The sequence below is a fragment of the Ambystoma mexicanum genome, chromosome 7p (assembly GCF_040938575.1).
Source record: "Ambystoma mexicanum isolate Mex_15411 chromosome 7p, UKY_AmexF1_1, whole genome shotgun sequence".
NCBI classification, from domain to species: Eukaryota; Metazoa; Chordata; class Amphibia; order Caudata; family Ambystomatidae; genus Ambystoma; species Ambystoma mexicanum.
The window spans coordinates 195,202,566-195,226,167 of record NC_090939.1 but is presented as its reverse complement, the minus strand read 5'-3'; the positions used below and the strand labels follow the sequence as shown (position 1 = coordinate 195,226,167).

At 43.7% G+C, this 23,602-nt stretch overlaps 1 protein-coding gene across 3 annotated transcripts in view; it reads right to left on the bottom strand.

Moving 5' to 3' along the window:
• Positions 1-23,602, bottom strand: part of DSCAM (DS cell adhesion molecule) — a 1,793,910-nt gene that overhangs the window by 232,487 nt on the left and 1,537,821 nt on the right. For 2 of the 3 annotated variants that reach the window (XM_069636048.1, XM_069636050.1), the window contains exon 27: positions 6,379-6,555. In XM_069636048.1, coding sequence (XP_069492149.1) covers positions 6,379-6,555 — 177 coding nt within the window. The remainder of the gene's footprint in view (positions 1-6,378; positions 6,556-23,602) is intronic. The other variant, XM_069636049.1, reaches the window with a different exon arrangement.

The window sequence follows — 23,602 nt, the reverse complement described above, 5'->3', positions numbered from 1 at the left end:
GGTTTTTATCCTTTCAGAGGCATGATGTGATTTTGAATGTCCATAAAATGCAGGGAAGTGCAACACATAGAAGGTGTTTTAACTTAAATCATACCTCATCACTGAAACATAGCATTTAATGCATTTTCATGGAAAGGGCAATGAGCCAAGCACAAGGGCCTTCAAACACTTGTGTATAGGCACGCTATAAATAAAATATCATATCATATATAGTATCGGGATCTTTTGAAGGGCTTTAAGGTTTCCCTGACGTCTACCAGAAATGCTGATGATACAGTCCTGAATAATGGAATATCAGACGTGGTCTAATCCTGTAGGGCGATATAGCCAGGTAGAGGGTCTTGAGCTTATCCCGGTGAGCCACAGTCCTGTGCGCGAAAGCGCAACCACCAAAATGGCACCATTCTGCAATAAAAGAGGGGACATTCAATGGGAACACGAGAAAGTGACCATAGTAGAAGGTGGAAGAGGATGAGCAGAGACATGTAGTGGCAGAGAAAGAAGAATAGCAACGGGGAGAGCAACCTGCATAAAGAGCAGAAGCTTGGATGAATACATATGTGGGATCAGGGAAAAAGAAGTGCATAAGGTAAAGAAGGGTCGTATGTCATATGCTCAGAACATGTGATGAGGTCATAAAAACAAAAGGATAAGAACAGCTTTATACGTAGCTCCTCCTGCTTCTAAGTGCTGTAATAATAGCTATTATTATTGCTCATTTTAATGGTATTTAATACATAGACTATTGAAGAATGAATGAATGAATGAGTAAGCCTCTTCTGGATCATATCAAACCTGCAATTATGATTACTCACTATGTGGCCCTCCACATCTGCTGATCTCCAGCTCCCATTTCCCAGACAGACACCAAAGTCTGTGGCGAAAGATCATGGGAGCTGTGGTCCAAAACATCTGGAGGATCACAAAATGAGCACCCATATAGATCCAACACAGCTTTCCATAGTCAGCATTGAACTTGATGAGCTATCTTATCAGTGAGAGCGAGGAATGGGGTCCCATGATGGAAAGCTGTGAAACCTGAATTCTATTTAAGCGGCACAGAGAAGGAAACGTGTACAATCAGGAGAAGCAAAACCCACAGCGCTATATTTTCTGTCCACCCATTGCCGAATGGTTTTAACAACATTAGACATTTTACTAGAAAAGAAATCAATGAGACCGGGAAACAAGTAAAAGAGTGTCATTGGGCAATATAATCTTCAATAGAATTGTCACTAAATTGCAAGAGCAAGCATACTGTCCAGATTGGACTATGGCAATGCGCTCATGTTAGGGGCAAACAAGGGGCACATTGCCAAGTGCCAAATAATTCAGAATAGCGCGGTAAGGATCATAAAATGGAAAACAAAAAAGTAGCACGACAGTGAAGATAGGAGGAACTTGCATTGGTTAGCCGTGGAGAATAGAATCCTTTTTAGGGCCTTGACGCTGACACATAGATGCATTCACGGGAAGGCCCCAGCCTACCTTGAAAGGAAACTGGTCGCCTATGTGCCATGTCGAGCACTCAGATCAGATTCAAAGGGCCAAATAGAGATAGCTAGGTTTAAGAAAGCAAACGGATTGGGCAAAGCCTTTCACACCAAAACAGCCATTAAATGGAATAATCTTCCCCTACAAATCAGGCTGGAACAGAAATAAACCTTTTTTCCGAAAAAACTCAAGACCCATCTCTTCAGATAATGCCCCTTGGAATCAGCTAAATTATCTCATGACATTCTATACATGAGTAATGTTGTTCCGTGATCTGCCTGTTTGTACTGTTTCTCTGTCTGCGTGTCTTCATGTTGGTGACCCGATGCTTGCGAGCTCACGGCGCCAATCAAATGAATAAATACATTTAAAAAAAATAATAATAAGTATACAATGGAACAACATGACACTGGAACACATCAGATCAATGGTATGTCCAAGTTAGCTTGAGGGAGGCAGAGAAGGTTTGTACTCGGGTTTGGCTGATCACACAATAGGGTGCTGTAGAGTGATAATAAAAGACCCAAATGGGTGATAAAAAGGAGACGACTGATGTATTTGGCAGAAAGTGAGGAAATAACAGTCAATAAAGTAGAGGCCTCCAGTTTATAGAGGAAAGTATGCACATTACCCTGCAGCAAACTGGCGCTTTGCCAGCGACCACTAAAAGACATGAGTTTCTGAAGGAAAGGGAAGATGGCGCTGGAAGAGTTGGCCACAGAATACAGGAATGTTTTCGAGGCAAACAAAACACGATAGTAATCAATTAGAAATGAACTGGTTATGCAGTTAAACGAAATGTCATCCATGGAACTAAAACGTGGAGAGATTTCAGAATTGCTGTTTCATTGGGAATATCCATACTTTCAGAGAGCTGAAAGCAAACATTTCTGAAGGCCAACCACCAATGAATTGTAATCGCATGAACATTACACAGACCTGTAAACTGCTGCCCGTGAAGTTATTGGGCATGAACATCTTCAGATTGTGCACTGACTATTTATGGGCTGAATGACCGAATGCTCAGATGTTGTGAAGGTGCCACTGAGTTCATCCTGAGTAATGACCAAATCATCTGATTTCTTTTTTTTGGTAAGCAGGATCTCAAGAGATGATGGAGCAGAGACGTTAACAGTTGTCTAGTAAGAATGTGCTTGAAGATGCTTCCAGAGGTTGCTAAGCAACTGCATGAGCATTGGTGATGTGAAGAGGAGACCGGACTGCATGCCCCCACCCGAGGAACCTTACCAGGGGCACGGGGTGCTAGGTGAGGTTGAGTGCACACGGTAGAGCACCCCAGATGTTCAGTTCTTTGAGGCGAGCTTTGTAGACCTTGTTTTACTTGGTTCACTTCAGAAGACTAAGCTCAGCCCTAGTAATTAGAAACGAAGACATATATGCCCCAACAAACAGAAATAGACCTTGTCATTAATAAAGCAGCAGCATGGTCGGGAAAACTAAAAGGTGTCCTAGGCCCTATGACTGGACCACAGAAATCAATTTCCGGAAAGGACGCCGACATGTGGGAAATGAATGAAGACCATGGGCCTCATTACAACTCAGGAAGTAAGGGGTTTACGGCGCCGTAAACAGCGCCGACCCTTACCGCCTGAGTACGAGGTCCCTTAGCGCCATGGAGATCTTAACGGCTGCTTTTTGCAGCCGTTAAGATCCATGGCGCTAAGGGACCATGGAGTTAATTACGCCACCGTAATTTACGGTGGCGTAATTAACGCCTTCCCCACTCCCATTATGCCCTATGGGGCAAAAATGGGAATGGGGAAGGGTAAATGGGGATTGGGGACTTACCGCCCCGCCAAGGTCGGAATGGGGCGGTAAGTCCGCCAACCACCATGGCGTAAACGTAGTTTACGCCATGGTGGTAAAGTCACGGCCCAGGCGGTAACTTACCGCCTGGGTCGTAATGAGGCCCCATATCAGAGTAGTCAGTCTTACTTCTGACATACGACAACGGATCGGTGCTAGTAAATGATTCCCAGAAAGTTTGGGGGTTCGTGACATTTTGTTGGCCCTAGGAGTCAAGCTCAGCCATTTCGACAATCAATATTGAATGTAAGCATTGCCCACTCTCTAATCAATCTCACCTCTTACTAATGTATCCAGGCCATTGGACTGCTGCCTTCACTACCTGTGTGCCAGGGTGCTATTCGCACGTGCAGACCGATCTGCCCTGACAGCGGGCTTAATTGCATCCCTACCCTGCTGTTGCTAGGGTCCTGGACAGTACACTTCATCTTTAATGGCTTTGTAAGAACAGGTAACGAAAAATAAACTGAAGAACTCAAGCACATATAAGCACGCAGGCATGCCAAAAGGTGCACAATGACCGATGCACACCGGTTTTAGGAAGGAAGAAAGCTAGTAAATGATTTTCCCCTCAAGGCATCAGCACACCTAAAGCCACACCTAAATTCACATTTTTACGAAAAACTTTCACAAACAATTGTCTAATCCGACGCTTTCAGGCATATCTTTTTTCATAAGAATTCTGCATAATTGCTTCTGTGAAAGGGCACATTATTTCTGATAGAAGAATGTGGATGAGTGAACTCTTCCCACCACTGTTTGGTATTTGTAAACATTTAGGAAGGGCAGTACAATTTGGAGGAAATTGAAAGGAAGCAAATGCATGATAACATCAAATAATAGTTATTGCACTTAAACATAAGAGGTCCCCTTAGTGTTGTATGGGGAGTTATATTGTAATCAAACAATTGATTTGTGAGATGAAGGATCACCCATGTTAGGGTTTCATGGTGGTAGAGCATTCCCTCACCAGGGCTCTTCCCTCCGGAACTCACTCTCTAAAGATCTATGTCTCAAGCAAGTCGGCACGTGATTCATATAAGCACCCCTGCTCCTATGTACATCCAGCCTCTTACTGCCCCACCTTCCCCTTCCCCCTCATATCGCTTTGAACAACCAGACATAGAATTATATATGGTTGGCTCTTAACTACGGGGATATATTCAACCAAAGGGTTCTGAGTGACATCTGATAGATGACAAGAGTGACGCTCACGTTAACTGTGATGTCACGCGGAAACCGAGGGGAAATATGCTTCGGAGTTGATGATATGACATTTATTCCATTTTATGTTGCTTGTGCCTGCCCCCACCCCCAGCATCCCTGCACTAGCATTGCAGGGAGAGGAGAGAGGAGGCATGAGGTGACGACATACACATGAAAAAGAGCCAGCCAAAACATGAAAACCTATCCCTGGAACCCTGCCCCTACCGCACCTAGATGCCTGCATGCTGCCACCCTTCCACACCACCCTCATGTTTTAGCTTGTTCTTTCACCACCGCAAAAAAGAACAAAAATATACTTGGCCTCATTGCTTTTCCCTTTTGGTAACCCACCCATCTTCGCTCCCTACACAAATGTATACCTGGTGCCCTGTCTCACTCCTACACCTTAATTGCTGTGTAGAGCGCCCGCCCAGACCCCATCTAGTAAAAAAATAGATTGATGGCCTCCTGCCGCACATCCCATCCTCCCATACCCCCACCCCCTTCCCCCATCCAGTGAGGATCCCTGTGAAAGGAGGGGTTGCGTGTGTGACGGTTTGTCAGAGCTGGAGCTCCTGCGCTAAGAAAGGACCAGCAGTCCCCAATAGCACAGAAGCTGCATCTATGCTCAAGTGTCAATAGCACGGCTCCTACTGTGGCAGGGGGCATACATTACAACATTCCCCATTTCATTTGGGAGATGCTGGTCCAGACCTGGTTCAACTTTGCATTCTGGGAGTTGTAGTTGTGTATTTCTCCATTATAGATCCCAGGACCACAAAACCTAGAATGCAAAGTTTAAGCATGACTGGGCTAGTGTCTCTGGAATGGAATATGTTGGGTTGTATGTTGGGTTGTACCTTGCCAAGAAGTTCAACTTTCAGCTGCACCTCCTCAGGGGCATTCTGCCTTTCCTCACCTTCCCCCAGAAGCTCAACGCCTCCAGAACCCTGGTTCTATCTAGGCTGGACTACTGCAACAGTCTCTTCCTCAATCTGCCTCTGTCCTCCCTTAGTATCCTTGAAGTAATCCAGAAAAGGACTGAAAGACTTATCCTGGCTTCAAGCCCAGGGACCACATCTCTCCAGCCCTAAAATCTCTCCACTGGCTCCCGGTGATCACAAGGATCAAATTCAAGACCCTCTGCACCATCCATAAGGCTGTCTGGGTCCTGGGACCTCTCTACATTCAGCTTTCCCTCCCAAAATACCTCCCTGCCAGAGTCCTTCGGTCCTATGGCTCCAACTCTCTGCAGATCAAATGTTTCCCCAAGCAGAGAGTGGGAGGGAGATCTCTTTTTCCTCTGAGGGTTCCTCCCTCTGGAACAGCCTCATTGTCCTCAGACTTGAGCCGGATCATCTTAAATTCCAGAAACCTCTCAAGACTTTCCTTTTCTCCTCTTCCTTCGCTCTCCCCCTTATGTGCTAATCTTTCCCACTTCCACTGCGACTGGAGCCTGGTCCCTTCAGAGTCAGATAGGGACCAGACCACACCCCCACCAGAGGACCTGCGGAAGCAGAGGAAAATGATGCAGCTGCTTATCCTAGCAGAGAGTTATTAAAATCATAATCTTCAGCCGTGATGTCACTGCAAAAATATACAGCATTTTGAAAGAAAAATTGCTGCTACATAATGAGGTTGGCCTTAGAGTTGTACAAAAAAACACAGATATAATAAAATATAAACAAATAATTCTGAACTTTTTAGATCTTGAAAATAAGAAAACTGGCAACTGATAAAAGCGATTCAGGAGACCTGACTCTAAAGTTTTCCAATTCAATCCATTATGTTGACCACAGACTTTAGAACAGATAAGTAGGAAGGTGTGATGCCCCCGCCTCAGTCACTTACCCCGGAGTCTCTTTAGCCGCTGCTCTCGTCTTCGGCGGCGTAGAATTAGCAGGAGCACGAAGAGCAGCAAGGCCCCGACCAAGATACAGGAAATGGTGACCAGCATCTTGAGGCCCTCGTTGGTCGCCAGCCCGTCCTCACCTTGGACAACAGACTTAATAAGTGGAGGGATTGTACCTGGAAACAGTGTCATGACATTAGATCCCTATTAAGGAGAAACACACTTGAGTTTTCAAGGCCTACTCTGCAGGGAGACCACGTGTCCGAGGTCACTCGAGGTCACACAAGGTTCCATCATGAGCAGGCCTCGATGCTATGTCCTTTAACCGTTCACTGAACATTTAGGTACACATCAGAAACGTTTTCAAGTAAATATTTGTATATATAAATGTGCTAAATATGAATAAAATTACCACTACAAATTACAGTACAAAAAATCTAGTATAGTCGCTCACATTAAAATCATTTCACCTGATGCTTAAAGTACAACATTCAAAGTCAACTGATGCAAAGCAGATGGGGATATTCACATTCTCTTTAGAAACATGGGGCAGTAGTCAGTGTCATATTTGGACATAATGGAAACATTTACATTTGTGACATTTTTTTTGCGTGACTTTGACTACATCAAGAAATTCTCATAACAGCGTTCTTATAGTAGGTGCACAACATTATCAGTGAACTAAAATAAAATATTGAAACATCCCAGCAGAGGAGACATGACGGCAACCTGGCGCCTAAAAATAATTGTCTATTTCCCTGAAAACCTGCGGGCATATTACACATGTCGAAATACACGAATGTTTGGCAGCAATTGTCCAAAAAGAGCATTTATGCCAGATATTGTGGAACACCACAGACATATATGAGTCCAACATCCCTCCCATTTGAGCACTTTGCTGCACCTCGGTCTCTCAGGCATGCATTTACGGTATCGAACAGTGTGGCAACTGCCTATGAAAATGATTGTTCCAACCATGCACAGGCTATCCGCCTTTTGCAAATCTTGCATAAATTACACAGGCATAACCCAAAGACGTTGCAATTTTTCGTGGATCTCACTGTCAGAAGTTGTAGCTCTTACAGAACCCAGGAGCGTGACCTAGTGCAAGGATCTCTCTATTTACTGTCTAGTACAGTTTATTCACAATCAACACTCAACAATGCCCTCTATAACACTAGTTCTAGGAGTACAAATGTCCCATTCGATTGTGTGGAAGCTTTTGTTTTTTTCTAGTGATGACGTATGACATACACAGTTTATCCCAAGCCTTCATGCTCCCCGATCGAGCCGTGCTTTATGTGACCGAGCCAGTCTACTCCCAAATCTTCATGCTCCTCAATCGAGCCATGCTTTATGTGACCGAGCCGTCTACCCCCAAGTCTTCATACTCCGCAATCGAGCCGTGCTTTATGTGACACGAGCCCATCTACCCCAAGTCTTCATGCTCCCCGATCGAGCCGTGCTTTATGTGAGCAAGCCAGTCTACCCCCAAATCTTCATGCTCCGCAATCGAGCCATGCTTTATGTGACCGAGCCGTCTACCCCCAAGTCTTCATACTCTGCAATCGAGCCGTGCTTTATGTGACACAAGCCCATCTAACCCAAGTCTTCATGCTTCCCGATGGAGCTGTGCTTTATGTGACCGAGCCCATCTACCCCCAAGTCTTCATGCTCCACGATCGAGCCATGATTTATGTGACCAAGCCTGTCTACCCGAAGTCTTCATGCTCCCCGATCGAGCCGTGCTTTATGTGAGCAAGCCAGTCTACCCCCAAATCTTCATGCTCTGCAATCGAGCCATGCTTTATGTGACCGAGCCGTCTACCCCCAAGTCTTCATACTCTGCAATCGAGCCGTGCTTTATGTGACACAAGCCCATCTACCCCAAGTCTTCATGCTCCCCGATGGAGCTGTGCTTTATGTGACCGAGCCCATCTACCCCCAAGTCTTCATGCTCCACGATCGAGCCATGATTTATGTGACCAAGCCTGTCTACCCCAAGTCTTCATGCTCCCCGATCGAGCCGTGCTTTATGTGACCAAGCCCGTCTACCCACAAGTCTTCATGTTCTGCGATCGAGCCGAGCTTTATGTGACCGAGCCCGTCTAGCCCCAAGTCTTCATGCTCTGCGATCAAGCCATGTTTTATGTGACCGAGCCATTGTACCGGATCATAAGTCATCCAATGACTGTATTGTTGGCCGAGCGTTCAAAGTGTACACAGCCGTATAATGCACATCATTCCATCCAACACTACACTGGTAATTTCCACCAAAGTACACTCGAATTTAGGGAGCATTACAACGGCATGGTCCAATTACGGAACACCACCAGTACATTTTGCGAACAAATGGAAAACACAGCAACGATCCTGATGTGGCCCAGGCCACCAAACCTTTGCAATCATGCTATCAACATAAATTTACAAATAGTGAAACATTTCACTTTTTATAAGGTCAATATGTTGTTAACCAATATGTGACCTTTCAGCTGTTTCCGAATGGTCAACAACATGTCTTTGCAGCTGGCTATTGAATGCCAAAAGCTGCAACCTTCAGGGTTCCATACGCCAAAGCGGGTGGTGTTTAACATTTATTTCAGTTCATGAATTCCAGGTAGTCAGTACACTAATTGCGATTTGTGGAGTAGATCACCCTTGGGTCAACACACTCCTCCTTGCACAAAATTCCCCAGAGAAAACCTGTTCAATCCTGCATCATTTTGACTGAAACTTTGAAAGTGTGAGGAATACCTCTGATTTCCGTCACTTTTTACAACCGAGGATTTTTTTTTGTTAACAATAATAATGTGGGGTTTTTATGTATAGAGCTTCAGGCCAGACTCTTCCCGCTTCCAAGGCATGTAATAATAGCAGTTATGATCACCCAATGTATTGGAGCATAGTGTAGTGAACTCAGAATGATGAGGGGCTGAGCTGGCCCTCCCAGGATTCGAACTTGTGCAGTGTGGCCACATTCGGGAGGATAGCTTAGGGGCAACATGCTCGCCTTGGAAGCAATCCGACATGGAGCAACACAGGTTCGATTCCCGGGTCCGCGCTTAGAAACCTCTGGGTATTAAGCGCATTATAAATAACCTATCATATCATATTATTCCATAGGCAAGTTTGCAATGCATGAGCTGTCCACCTAAGTCATAAGCTTCCAGGTGGAAGCATGCTTGCTCATTCGCCGATTAGTTGTGTTGTTTTCCAGAGGAGTGGGTGCACAAGTCCTTCTGAGGGTGTAACAGGAAACATGGCAGAACACGCATTGCCTGATGGTGGATAATCTTCTTGGACTCCAGAACTGATGATCAGCTTGGATGGCCCCACTGAGCTGAGGGGCTCCCTCTTCCTGGCTCTTCTTCTCTCGCTTAAATGTCTCCTTCCAAGTAGAGAAATGCCCAGCGGAGGCACAAGCCCTCAGAAGGCCTGTCCAGCCAACAATGATGAAAGACAAAGCATGCAATCAAAAGGCTGCAAGTCCCATGGCTGAGGCGGGCAGAGAGGACAAGCTTTCTGTGATGGCCACGCAACTTACACAAGTCATGAGATTGATTAAGGACTCAATGGATAGGCTTGAAAAGGCCCAACATGGGGGCTATGATTAAAACTGGGAAACTGGAACAGAGGCTAGTGAAGAGCGAGGAACAACAAACAGGATTAGAGATACTGGTGAGTCAGCTTACATAAGACATCACCAAGCCCAACAGAGGGCTTTTGAGCAAGACAGCTATCTGATGAGACGCAAGCTGTGGCGTTTGTTTATTGATTTTGTATGGCGCGCCAAACCCAAAGGTAACAGGGTGCTACAGGGAATAGGAAAACAAGATTGCTTAAAAACTTAGTTGCAGTCACAGTATAAACATACGCATTACATCACATGATAAATCGGCTGAATAATATACATATGTACAGTCAGGGTGGTAGGTGTGGATTGGTACATGGTTAGTCTTGGAGGTCATTGGAATGTAGCCATGAGGCTACTCAGATGATTGTCAGGGGTGGGAGCCCCTTGGACTTTCTGATGTCTGTTCTTCCTGATGTACTAAACTTGCCACCAGAAGCTACCCTTACCTTGGAAAGAGACCATAGATCACTTGCTCGACGTCCTCTGTCTGACATAGACCTACATCATTGTAGTGTTATCACTGTATGTTCAGGAGGCATACATGAACAGGAAGGCTGCAAATGATAAGTGATCTGCAGGCAGAGTAATAGGATCACGTGTTTTAATGTTTTAAGTAAAGGCTTTGGAGTCAGGGAGAAGCCGTAATCAAAAAAGTGATGGTTTGAAGGTTTTGAATGAATCTGGACCACTGGTACTTTTGGTAGCAATAACTGACTGGTTTGCATATGGCTTGTAAGGATATTTGGCATGTTACAGCACAGAGTACAGCACTACTGCACAGGTAGCAAACAGCACAGAGTACAGCACTACTACACAGGTAGCAAACAGCACAGAGTACAGCACTACTGCACAGGTAGCAAATTTTTTTTTGCAGCACCACCACAAGGGTGCGGTGCATTGCTATATGTGTTACCAGATTAACAAGGAAAGACAGGCCATTCAGTCAAAAACGATTTTAACATATAAGATGCAAATCTATTTTTACAGTTAAAAGCACATGTGCACACCCAAAAATGCACACTATTTTTCACCTGAAATGCCTATGGTGCGAGAGACACATTTGAAAATAATAACTAACATAACTTATAACTAACCTGACTAATGAAACATAATCCACTAATAAAAATGTATCTCCACTGCAGAATTAGGCCTATTCTGAAAGTGAACTTTTAAACGCACATCCATTTTTTTTTTCTGTTCTCTCTGCTGCCCTGTCCACATAACTACAGGAAGCAAATGGGCTCGAAAGAACAGGAAATCAGTTGGTTACAAAATATTACTATAAAAATGAGCCATTGTGTAGAGAAGGAGGAGATGGCGTGATTAATTCTGATTGGAGCAGCGTCATAGCAAGTATCATGCTAGAGGGAGTGATCAGGCTTTTGCTGGGGGGTTTTTGAGAAAGGAGAAGGGCAGTCAAGATTGGGGAGAGCTGAAAGAAGGACCTTTCCACTGGCTGAGGCATTCCTATCTGCAAAAGCTGAGAATTCCAGGCAATGACCCCGGTTTGAGAAGGCAAGCGTTCCTTTTTACTGGAGTTAATCTTCAAGGGAGCCACATTCAGAAAGAGAACAGCCAAAGAGAACAACTAAAAAGATAAGGTAATTACAGAAGTGTGGGAGCTGAGTGTGTACGATAATATGCAGTCAGTGTAGGATTCCTGTGCATGCCTTAATCAAATGCTAATGTTGCAATTTGAGTTCTGTTCTCCGCCACTCTCTTTGCAGTGTGTCATAGACAATGCTTTTACTGTACCATTGTATTTATTTCTGTAAAGAATGAGATCGTGTTTAATTGCAACTTTTATAATACAGAAAAATATTTGAAAACAGACGGGTGGTGTATAAGGTCTCTCCTGTGGTTTATAAAATTTTGAAAAATGAAGGTGAAACAGCAATAGAGCAGTTTGTCCATGTAAATCAAATCAAACCATGCCATCCCAGACATGAGATCAGGCAGCTTGAGCATGTAGAAACAGATAAAGTCCCTTGAACACAAAAAGAGAAAATAAATGGGTGTAATCAGGAGGCAGTGACAAAGAAGTTAAAAAAAGTTGATTGTTATGATGGTACATAAACACTGTAGTATATGTAAAAATATATAATATAAATAAATAAATAAATAAATAAATAAATGCACATATAATGGAAGCTCATGGTTGGTGTGCAGAGAGAAAGTGTGTTAAATATTGAATATCTACTTGTTTTCTTTTAACTTGTGTTTAATTTCAGAAAAAAAAAAAAAAAAAATGAAATATTTTTACCAAGCATGTTTTATTTTTGGCAAAAGGATGAAGTTAGTATTATGCTATGTACTTAATTTGTTTATTTTCTATTTTGATTTAGACAATTAACATTATTTGGTCGGAGGTTCCGAGATCAGAGCCCACGGGAGAGACGATGGAGTCCTGGAGTCCCCTGGATGAAGACCAAAAGATGCCTGCCTCCAGGTGGAGGTGAAGACAAGATAACCAGAATGCTAAAAAGGATGACTCCTATGGATCTAAGATTGCCAAGATGGAAGTGTACTCGAATGAACCGAATAACATCGCTGGTCGGGACATATCAGAAGCGGACAAGAATACTGACATATGGAGTTCCACGTATTTATTATTTTAATTATTTATTTTAATTTGTTATATTAATTATTTGTTTTAGTTAGTTGTTTTATTTCTTTGTTTTTAATTGACTTGGAAAATCTAAACTTAAAGTAATGCCACTTCAACTGAGAAGGCAAATGTGGAATATTTTGTAAACTAATGAACTCAGATGAATACTGTGTTGATTGCAAATTTTTCATTGATGCACATGAATATTCATTTTGTTGGATTGCTATATTGTAAAAGAAAAAAAGAGAGAACAAGTTGTTTTTAGGAATTGGCTTGGATTGTAGCCAAGTTCTAAAAACAAAAGGAGGGTATATGTAAGGATATTTGGCATGTTACAGCACAGAGTACAGCACTACTGCACAGGTAGCAAACAGCACAGAGTACAGCACTACTACACAGGTAGCAAACAGCACAGAGTACAGCACTACTGCACAGGTAGCACATTTTTTTTTGCAGCACCACCACAAGGGTGCGGTGCATTGCTATATGTGTTACCAGATTAACAAGGAAAGACAGGCCATTCAGTCAAAAACGATTTTAACATATAAGATGCAAATCTATTTTTACAGTTAAAAGCACATGTGCACACCCAAAAATGCACACTATTTTTCACCTGAAATGCCTATGGTGCGAGAGACACATTTGAAAATAATAACTAACATAACTTATAACTAACCTGACTAATGAAACATAATCCACTAATAAAAATGTGTCTCCACTGCAGAATTAGGCCTATTCTGAAAGTGAACTTTTAAACGCACATCCATTTTTTTTTTCTGTTCTCTCTGCTGCCCTGTCCACATAACTACAGGAAGCAAATGGGCTCGAAAGAACAGGAAATCAGTTGGTTACAAAGTATTACTATAAAAATGAGCCATTGTGTAGAGAAGGAGGAGATGGCGTGATTAATTCTGATTGGAGCAGCGTCATAGCAAGTATCATGCTAGAGGGAGTGATCAGGCTTTTGCTGGGGGGTTTTTGAGAAAGGAGAAGGGCAGTCAAGATTGGGGAGAGCTGAAAGAAGGACCTTTCCACTGGCTGAGGCATTCCTATCTGCAAAAGCTGAGAATTCCAGGCAATGACCCCGGTTTGAGAAGGCAAGCGTTCCTTTTTACTGGAGTTAATCTTCAAGGGAGCCACATTCAGAAAGAGAACAGCCAAAGAGAACAACTAAAAAGATAAGGTAATTACAGAAGTGTGGGAGCTGAGTGTGTACGATAATATGCAGTCAGTGTAGGATTCCTGTGCATGCCTTAATCAAATGCTAATGTTGCAATTTGAGTTCTGTTCTCCGCCACTCTCTTTGCAGTGTGTCATAGACAATGCTTTTACTGTACCATTTTATTTATTTCTGTAAAGAATGAGATCGTGTTTAATTGCAACTTTTATAATACAGAAAAATATTTGAAAACAGACGGGTGGTGTATTTACTATTTACCATTACAATGCTGATGATGTGGGGAGATTTTAAACAGTGCAATGGTCATTTTAAGACAGATGTGTGCATGTCAGATTCAGTATGAACAGTTGTGAGTGACTGTAGCATAGCTCGTTGGAGGTACATGAGCCAACGGGAAGAGAGACTCTCTGAACATAGCTCCCTACCGTATATAAGGTAGTGGAAATGACCACAAGATTACCATATATAGCTCTCTGTCGTAAATAAGTCAGTGAGATCGCCCATGGTGGCACACTAACACTAACACTGAAAAATGTGGTATTCCTAAAATGTAGGTCTGAGGTCTCTCTAGTGATTACACGAAAAATCTAAGCAAAGATAAGGGATTCTGGACATTGGGGCCACAAATAAAACAAGGGAATTATGCTCACCAAAATACCACCAACCACGCCTACCACCCACGCATACCAAATATGCATGCCTGGGTGCTGAAATAATGCATGTTCACTGTATTATTGTTGTACATGGCCCAATCTGAATACAAGGAGTGATTGTTGCTAAGTTATATTTCGGCGGTAAGAAAATACCATCAGGCCCCAAATCTCCACAAAATACCCTACAGGCTGGACCCCTTTTGCAATGGCGCAGACAGGCTAAAAAAACTGTGGTGTCGAAGGTTGCCCAGAGCAATGCCAGTGGTTCAGATTCATTCAAATCCTTCCACCCATCACTTTTGTGGTTATATTTTGTCTCACTATGTGAGGGAGGGTATGCCGAGACGTGGGTCCCTTGCTTGCTGCGCCTTAGTGAACCAAGCTGCACCTCACTGAGGAAGCCCAACAAGGCCGAAACATGTCTGGAGTTGCTTGTGTTTCTGTGCAGAGGGGACCTAGCCTAGCAGTTCGGGCTGGGCTGCTACCATTAGTAGCAGTAACAGACTTATTTGCATATGGCTGGACCCCTTTTGCAATGGCTCAGACGGGCTATAAAACTGTGGTGTGGAAGGTTGCCCAGAGCAATGCCAGTGGTTCAGATTCATTCAAAACCTTCCACCCATCACTTTTGTGGTTATATTTTGTCTCACTATGTGAGGGAGGGTATGCCCAGACGTGGGTCCCTTACTTGCTGCGCCTTAGTGAACCAAGCTGCACCTCACTGAGGAAGCCCAACAAGGGCGAAACATGTCTGGGTTGCTTGTGTTTCTGTGCAGAGGGGACCTAGCCTAGCAGTTCGGGCTGGGCTGCTACCATTAGTAGCAGTAACAGACTTATTTGCATATGGCTGGACCCCTTTTGCAATGGCTCAGACGGGCTATAAAACTGTGCTTTGGAAGGTTGCCCAGAGCAGTGCCAGTGGTTCACATTCATTTAAAACCTTCCGCCCATCATCTTTTGTGGTTATAGTCAGGGAGAAGCCTCCATCAATAAAAGCTGCAAGAGAGAAACACCTGGGGTACTTTATTTTACACCCTGCTACTTTCAAGATCAAAACAGAAGCCACAGTGTGTGGTTATTCTGATTCAAGCAAGGCTTTCGACTTTATTAAAAACAATGAGATTATAATTGTTCTTTTATAATGTGCCTAATACCAAGGAGTGTTTTCTACGTGTAGGATTTGGATTCAACCCTGTGTTGCACTGCATTCTCTTGTTTCCAAGACAACCCCGTTGCCCCTGAGCTATGCATTAGGCTCGACTCGAATGTTGCCTTTACATGTGGTTTTCTTTGAGCGGAACCTCTGAACACGTAGACCTTTGAAATCTGGTTTAGATTTTTTTTTCACATATTTTGGGGAGTCTTAACGTTTGACTTTATTCCTTGAATTGTTTATGGCCATATAGTTTCATTATCACAAGATGGCCATGTGGCCCAGTCGACAGTTCACCCTGTGATGGTCCTTCCTCCCTCTTACAACCCGTATGTGCTGATGCGGCATGGAACATGGGCGCTACTCAATACATCTTGGAGCCGAGGTTTCTCCATGTGGGATCTTGAAGGGGGTGCATTGCCGATAGACCCTACGGGGACCGCCTGACATTAAGCAAGATATTTGGAATCCCTCTTACAGGGAACCAGTGGCCTCCTGGACCCTGCGGGTGCTGCCAGGATGGAGCGGCAGGAGAAATGTTTTGCATTTGAAGTGGGCCGAGCTCGGTCTGATTCTATTCAGAAAGAGGAACCATCATGGATAAAATGTGTTAGGTTTTCAATGGAGTGCAAACTTTATTGCTTTCCTGCACAACCATTGTGAGCAGACTCTCACTGTGACTGGCTTCTGAGTACTATAGTGTACTACACATATTGTCGGTATACACACAGGTTGCCAATGTTATATACTGCTTGCAAGGTTCCTTGCTGGGATCACTCTATTACTTCCCTTGACAAGATGGCTGTAACTGGTTGGCGATTACACTTTGCGGGTTTAAGTATATACATGGATTCCTGGAGGTTATTTATTTATTTATTTATGTTGCACCAAAGCCCACAGGCATCAGGGTACACACATTTAGACAAAGACAACAAAGTGTAACAGAGCAATTGACTGATTCATTGACTCTAGTGGGTTATCTGTAGGCTCCTGGGGGATGGGACAACAGTGCTGTATACATTGGTGAGATAATCTCTTACTCAACGGATTACTGGAATAACAGTAGTATAGTGAGGTGTGCTGTGGCAGAGATAGAGGAAGGCGATGTATGTTAGCCCCTGTGTGCATGCGAGGATGCAAGGGGTGAAAGTGCATGGGTGCATCTGTCCCTGATGATTTGCCTTTTGGCAGCCATGGGAAAAGTGCCCCCCATAGAGATATCCTGCTCCCAAAATATGTTGAGCCTGCCTTCCCCTATAACCTTTCCCCTCAAGGTTAGATCTTTGCCAGGCCACACTCTAATATGGTTGTGGATTTGTAATATGCTGCTGGAGGGTAAATGTATATTGTAATGAGGGCAGGGGGTGGGGAGCGACGGCTTGATGTTCATATGGTGCAGGATTCTGTAGATAGAGGGTAATTATGTGGGAAACAGGCACTAAATACTGTGTTCAAGGACACAGCCTGCACTGCTTCTTTTCTGAGATTGACAGGACAGAGCTTGCCCTGAATGGATGTGCAGTCTTGTTGTCTGGGTGGCTAGCTTCTTTTCTGAGATTTGTGATTGACAGAGCCTGCACTGAATGGATGTACAGTCTTGTTGACTGGGTGGCTAGCTTCTTTTCTGAGAGTTGTGATTGACAGAGCCTGCACTGAATGGATGTACAGTCTTGTTGTCTGGGTGGCTAGCTTCTTTTCTGAGATTTGTGATTGACAGAGCTTGCACTGAATGGATGTACAGTCTTGTTGTCTGGGTGGCTAGCTTCTTTTCTGAGATTTGTGATTGGCAGAGCTTGCACTGAATGGATGTACAGTCTTGTTATCTGGGTGGCTAGCTTCTTTTCTGAGCGTTGTGATTGACAGAGCTTGCACTGAATGGATGTACAGTCTTGTTGTCTGGGTGGCTAGCTTCTTTTCTGAGATTTGTGATTGGCAGAGCTTGCACTGAATGGATGTACAGTCTTGTTGTCTGGGTCATTGGCAGAGAACTAGAGATCTGCAAGCAAGATGATTAAGGTAGAAAGTTGAAATGTGAAGGGACTCCTAAGTGAAAATGAAAATGCCTGGTATTGTTAAGGAGAAGTAAAGGGGACCTTGTAGGGGGACATTGTTCTATTGCAGGGAACATATTAGTTTGCAAGAGATCTAGCAATGATCAGGAAGGGGTTCATTGACCAGGACTTTCCAAGCAGGTTCCCTTCACAATGACGAGGTGTTGTCCTCTACAGAAGGGAAGGCTACAGTGTGAAGCATTGGAGAAGTTAAGGGGCCACATATATGTGTGGTTTGAGATCAAGATGGAGGGTTTGGCCTGTACGATTGCAAATATCTATCCCTAAACATCTAACAAAATGATTATTTCAGTGTCCTTGCAAGAGCCCACTAATTTCTGGTTGGTCAAACCCTGATTTTAGGAGTGATTTTAATGTGACCATTTGGCTGGAGCTGCATATATTGATGAATTATGGGCACCTGCAGAACGAAGATACAACAGGGAATTCAGGAAAGCTTTGGACACGTTGGATTGGGGCACTTCTCCCTGCCTAGGGACCAGGAACTGCACCTTCCTGTAGGTTCATTCAAGCTTTTCTATAGCAAATTATGTACAGGTCTCCAGGGACCTAATGAATGGGGTGCAGCGGTGTGCATACGTGATATATCTTTCTGGGATTGTTTTGGGGAGGGTTTCACTCGAATATATTGAACATGAGCACGTTGCTGATAGTTTGGACATAGATATTCACTGGTTTTAGGATGAGAATGTTAACTCTCTAGACCCACAAGGATTGACTTGTGATGCTCTGAACCCCTAAATAACAGGGGTAATTGAGAAGTATAGGGACTGCTGTGAAATAAGATAAGATTAAGGAGAAGATGGGGGGAGCTAGAGAGAGAACTATGCACAAGAGAAAGAAGGTTCAGGTGAACTTGTGATGAAACAGGCTGATAATGTATTAATTAAAGGTAAGTAGTACTTTACCTTTGGGGGCACAGGGAGTATGACAAGGCTAATAGAAGATTGCAGTGTCCAGGGCGGTGCTGCCTCTGGAAGATGGCACAGGCAGGATACTGAAAATTAACCTTAGATATTTCGGAGAGGTTGTCTAGATTTCTAGAGATCATTGCATGAGGCGGATAAAGCCTGGTCACAGAAGCAATATATGAGCACTACAGAAAGGGAGATTTAGAAGGTGTTAAATGGGCTGATGGTCAGGGATTCACTGAGACCTGACTGATTGCCCGGCAGATTCTATGTGAAATCGGGCTCCTACTTGTTGCCAGTTCTCTGTGCAGTATAAAATAAAGATGCTTGTCAATAAGGTTCCGCTACCCTCAATGGAACAATCCCTGATATTGGTGATTCCAAAGGAAGGAAAGGATGGGCTTAGATGTCAGCATTATCAGCCTATGTCTTTGTTAAATTGGGAACTTTAAATTTTGACTCAAATCATGGCTAGTCAATATTGCAAATATCATTCCGAAATTGGGGCAACATTCTCAAACTCTGTTTTTAAAGGATAGTTCCGGGACTTTTTTTTTATTGTCCCTACGGTTCGGCCATGTGTTTTTAAGCATAAATCGGTAGATCGTAGAAAACTTTCCTATGGACCTTACCCGACTTTTCTTCCATTAACGCACTCGAAATCAGCCGCCATTTTCTGATAATCCTATCATTTCCCCCCATCGACCTGGCTCACCTGCTTTTGCGGCACTAAATCAAATCCCCCGCCCCTGAGCCTGACATCAGCAGACGCGTACCGCCCATTTCCCAACGCCAAAGCACGTTTCGTGTCAACAATCGCTGCGCCTCAGCTAATGAAGTGTCGCCATGGAAATGGCAGGACGCTTCTTTCCTCTATAAGTATAAACACACCGTTTCACAACACACAGCAGCAGATTTTCAATTCCATTACTCTCTCTGTGTTACTTTGAGTATTCTGTGACTCGTTTCTGTGCTCTGGTCAGCTACCTTCGCCGCTTCTAGGCCTTGTGAACACCTGTACCATCTCTGTAAATTATTTTACTTTCTTTACCACACAATGGCTACAATAATGCCGTATATGTACGAGCCCGAGTACACCGAGGAGGAACTACTGGAAAGGCAAGCACGCGAAAACGATGGGGATTCGGACGGCAGTTGGGAGGACCAGTCAACGGATGAAGAGCCTGGACCATGTCGCATGGACGGCGTCTCCACCTGGTGCACGTGCAATCGGTGCGAGCTAATGCCAACTGAGGAGGAGAACTGCTGCTGCCGTGAAAATTCCGGGTGCTTGGCCTACATTTCGGAAGGCGAGCCAAGTCCGCAATGCATCACCGAGCTGCCAGAGTTCAGGGAAGCCTGCCTCTCACGGACCGTGTTGAGGATGATGATGGTGCTTATGCACGAACTTCCCGGCACTGTTCGTCCGCGTAATCCGAGTAACGAGTAAGTATACTCTGGTTTTGATGTCAGTGATGCCACTACTATGTCATGGTCGTCTCCCACATATAAAATGACATCTACATATCATTCGAATGCATGTAAATTGGTTCCATATTGTGCATTTTCTAGATAGAATTTTTTTCAAAGCAGAATGACATTTTTTACCTGAATCGACAGTGATAAGAAAGTTTTGTCATTTTAATACAGTTTGCATCTTTCGTTTTCACAGGTGGTACAGGCTGGTGGCCTATCGTTGCTTCACTTGGTGGCTTCACGGGAGGCTCGGACACCGCGTTCGGAGAGTAATACCTGCCTGTGCGGTACTTGCCATTAGACAACATTTCCCCAGCGACAGTGGACAATACCGTGGATTTTCCCTGGATGTGCTGCAACCGGAACTTTACAATGTGTAATGTTTATTATTTATGTTCAATTGAAATTAAGATCTAAAATAAAACCCAACATATATTTTAACAATGGTTGTTTTGATTTTTTAAATGAATCTAGTGTGTCTCCATTGAATAGTCTTCCTGTGCCTTGTCTTGTCACACCACATGTCTCCGGCCAGCATCCTCCCTCACGCTGGCCGCCCACCAAGGAACTAGTCACATGTTCTGAGTTTACATTGGTATTCATAGAGAATTGTTGATCTTTACTTTTCAGAACTTTCCACAATGCCTGCCTGTTCCATTGGTGGTTGCCCTTCGAAGACCCATAATAAATCTGAAGGTACTATAATGCATGTTTTCCCTAAGACAATAGATCAGATAAGAGAATGGGTCCGATATTGCGGATATCCACCGTCTGAGCTTGAAAGTAGAGTCCTAGAAGTCTTTGCGGACAAGAGGGGTGATCGATACCGCATCTGCAGCAGGCACTTTACCTCTGACATGTACTCCACATCATTGCTAATAAAGAAGAACACACCGCGAGCGAGGCGAAAATTGCTCTCAACCGCTATTCCCACTCTATTCGTCCACATCCCTCCACTGGTGAGTCAAGTTTACGTATTTATCTCTCGGCCTTGCGGTAGTGTGTAGCATTAGCTAACAATAATTTCCCCATTTATGTATCCACTCAATATGAAGGCGGAAGATTCTCCATCCGTGTCGTTATTGCAGTCATCAGCCACTTCAAGCGCCTATCGGGTGATCTTACTTGGCTATTCTGCCACTGACTTGTTTTAGGCATGTAAATCAATAGTTTTAATTTATCGTGTAATTATTTTACCTAATGGTACACCCTTGTACTCGTCCTCTAGACTTGGTTTTCAGTTATAATTATTGTTATCCCAAATAATGCAAGTACTGTCTTTCAGGGAGATGCTGAGGAGTCCAACGTAGTGACGACTACCATTGATGTCACTCAGATGCTCGAGGTACGTTTCCGGACAGTTCCATCGATGGAGATCATCAGATCTTGCATTCTTGTAGCGTGATTGTTACACACAATGTTTCTTTCGTTTTTAGCCATTGATATGTCCTTCTGTCGTCGCCCTCCTATGTGTCTTCTTTTTTCAATATTGTGTTCATTACTAATGAAAGTCCTATGTTTCAGGGAGTCGATGGAGCATTAGTCCAAGAAGAAGGGGGAGCATGCAGTTACGGGTCGGCGCAACAGCTTGCAGAAGTGTGCACCGCAGTTACATCGTCCCTTGATGTTCTTATGCATTTCGAGGCATGGATACTGACAGTTCGATCAAGCGAAATCATATGACGTGATTACATCCGCTATACTTCCTTCTTTATTAACGCAAGTACTATGTTTCAGGGAGATGACGGACCTTCTTCTACAAGAACATCACCCCTAGTAGTTGATGCAGATCTCTGGGTGGTGACACTTCCAACGATCGAGCAAATCGAATCATAGTTAGATATCCATTATTTATTTTAGACAACTGATCATTTGTGCAGGTCTATTTAGATGAGCCGTTGACGCCTGCACAAAGTGTATGTTCTTTTTAACAAAATAGAAAACCATACTAATGCAATTGCTGTGTTTCAGGGAGTTACTGAAGCATCATCTTCAATAATATCATCAATGGAAGTCTATGAGGAGCCCGAGGTATGGATCTTGACAGTTCCATCTAACTAGATCAACAATGCGTGAATAATTGTCGTTTGAATGTTCTACACAAAGCGTTCATTCGTGTTTTGCTATTGAGATGTACGTGTGTATTGGTCCCCAAGTACATTTTGTGTTTTTGATATTATTATACATACTAATGAAAGTTCTATGTTTCAGGGAGTCGATGGAGCGTCAGTGCGTGATGGATGTGCTTATCATGAAAATATAGTCGTTGCAGCGCAAGAGGAAGTGGAGACATGCACACACGAGTCGGAGCAACAGCATCCTGATGTTGAAGTTCGAGGCAAGAAAGTTTCAAAGAAAAGAAAGCAAAAGAAGGTTAGTGTCCTGGTCACTATATTATGTTGTTTTTCACTGTTAATAGTTCAATACTGTAAGTTGTGTTTAAACTGAACATCCCTTTTCCAATCTGTCCTCTAGTTGCGAGTGGGTGTACGAACTAGATCTACACAGACAGTGAAGCGAACGAGAGATGTTGCTTGTCAAACCTTTTGGCAGGGACTTGAGACTGGAGATGCATCGTGCCAATGGGAAGAATATGAAGTGATTGACAACGGAGCTATACCACCACCAGCCATTGATAGTGAATGTCCTCCTGGTAGTTCGGATGCAGTCGGAGATCAATTCACAGAATCCACACCCGCAAAAACTAAGACCGCGAGAAAGTTGAAGAAATTGTTTTATTCACCCATCGCCGGAGAAGGAACAGATGTTGCAATGGAAGAGAATGAAGTGGACGACAATGAAACACCATCAATATCACTGAACATAGCGGAAGACGATATCAGAGATTCTACCTTTCATGTGAGTGACATGTCCTCAACGTTACAGGCCGAACCAGCTGGGATGCAGAGTGACAGTATAAGGAAAGAGGCCAAATTCATTGTATTCGATAGTTGTTTGATTGATATTATTATTCGGATGAAATGTGGGCATTCGGTTGGTGGGGAAGTATGTGGGGAGCCATTGATTAATGTGACTCATGCAATTCGAGGCACTAACCTTAAAATACATGCCACCTGTACAAAATATCATCCTTTCTCATGGTCTGCACAACCCATGCTGGGGCAACTGCCAGCAGGCAATCTACTTTGTGCAGCGGCTGCACTTTTTAGTGGTTCAAGTTTTAAAAAGTTAGAGTCTTTCTTCAGTTTGTGGGAATCCATTTCATTGCGAAAACTCAGTTCTACAAATACCAAACCGATTATCTATTTCCAGCCATTAGCGAAGCTTTGAGAATGGAAAAAATGTCTATTGATAGTACATTCGTGGGCAAACGGTTCAGGCTAGCCGGTGATGGACAGTGCGACAGCCCAGGATTTGCAGCCAAGTACTGCACCTACCACTTTCAGGACATGGAAAGTAAGAAAATTGTGAGTTCGGTGGTCGTGCGGGTGTCACAAAGTACATCCTCAGTGGCCATGGAGAAAGTTGGCTTTGTAGCATCATTGCAAGAACTACAATCGCGGGGAAGAAGTAAA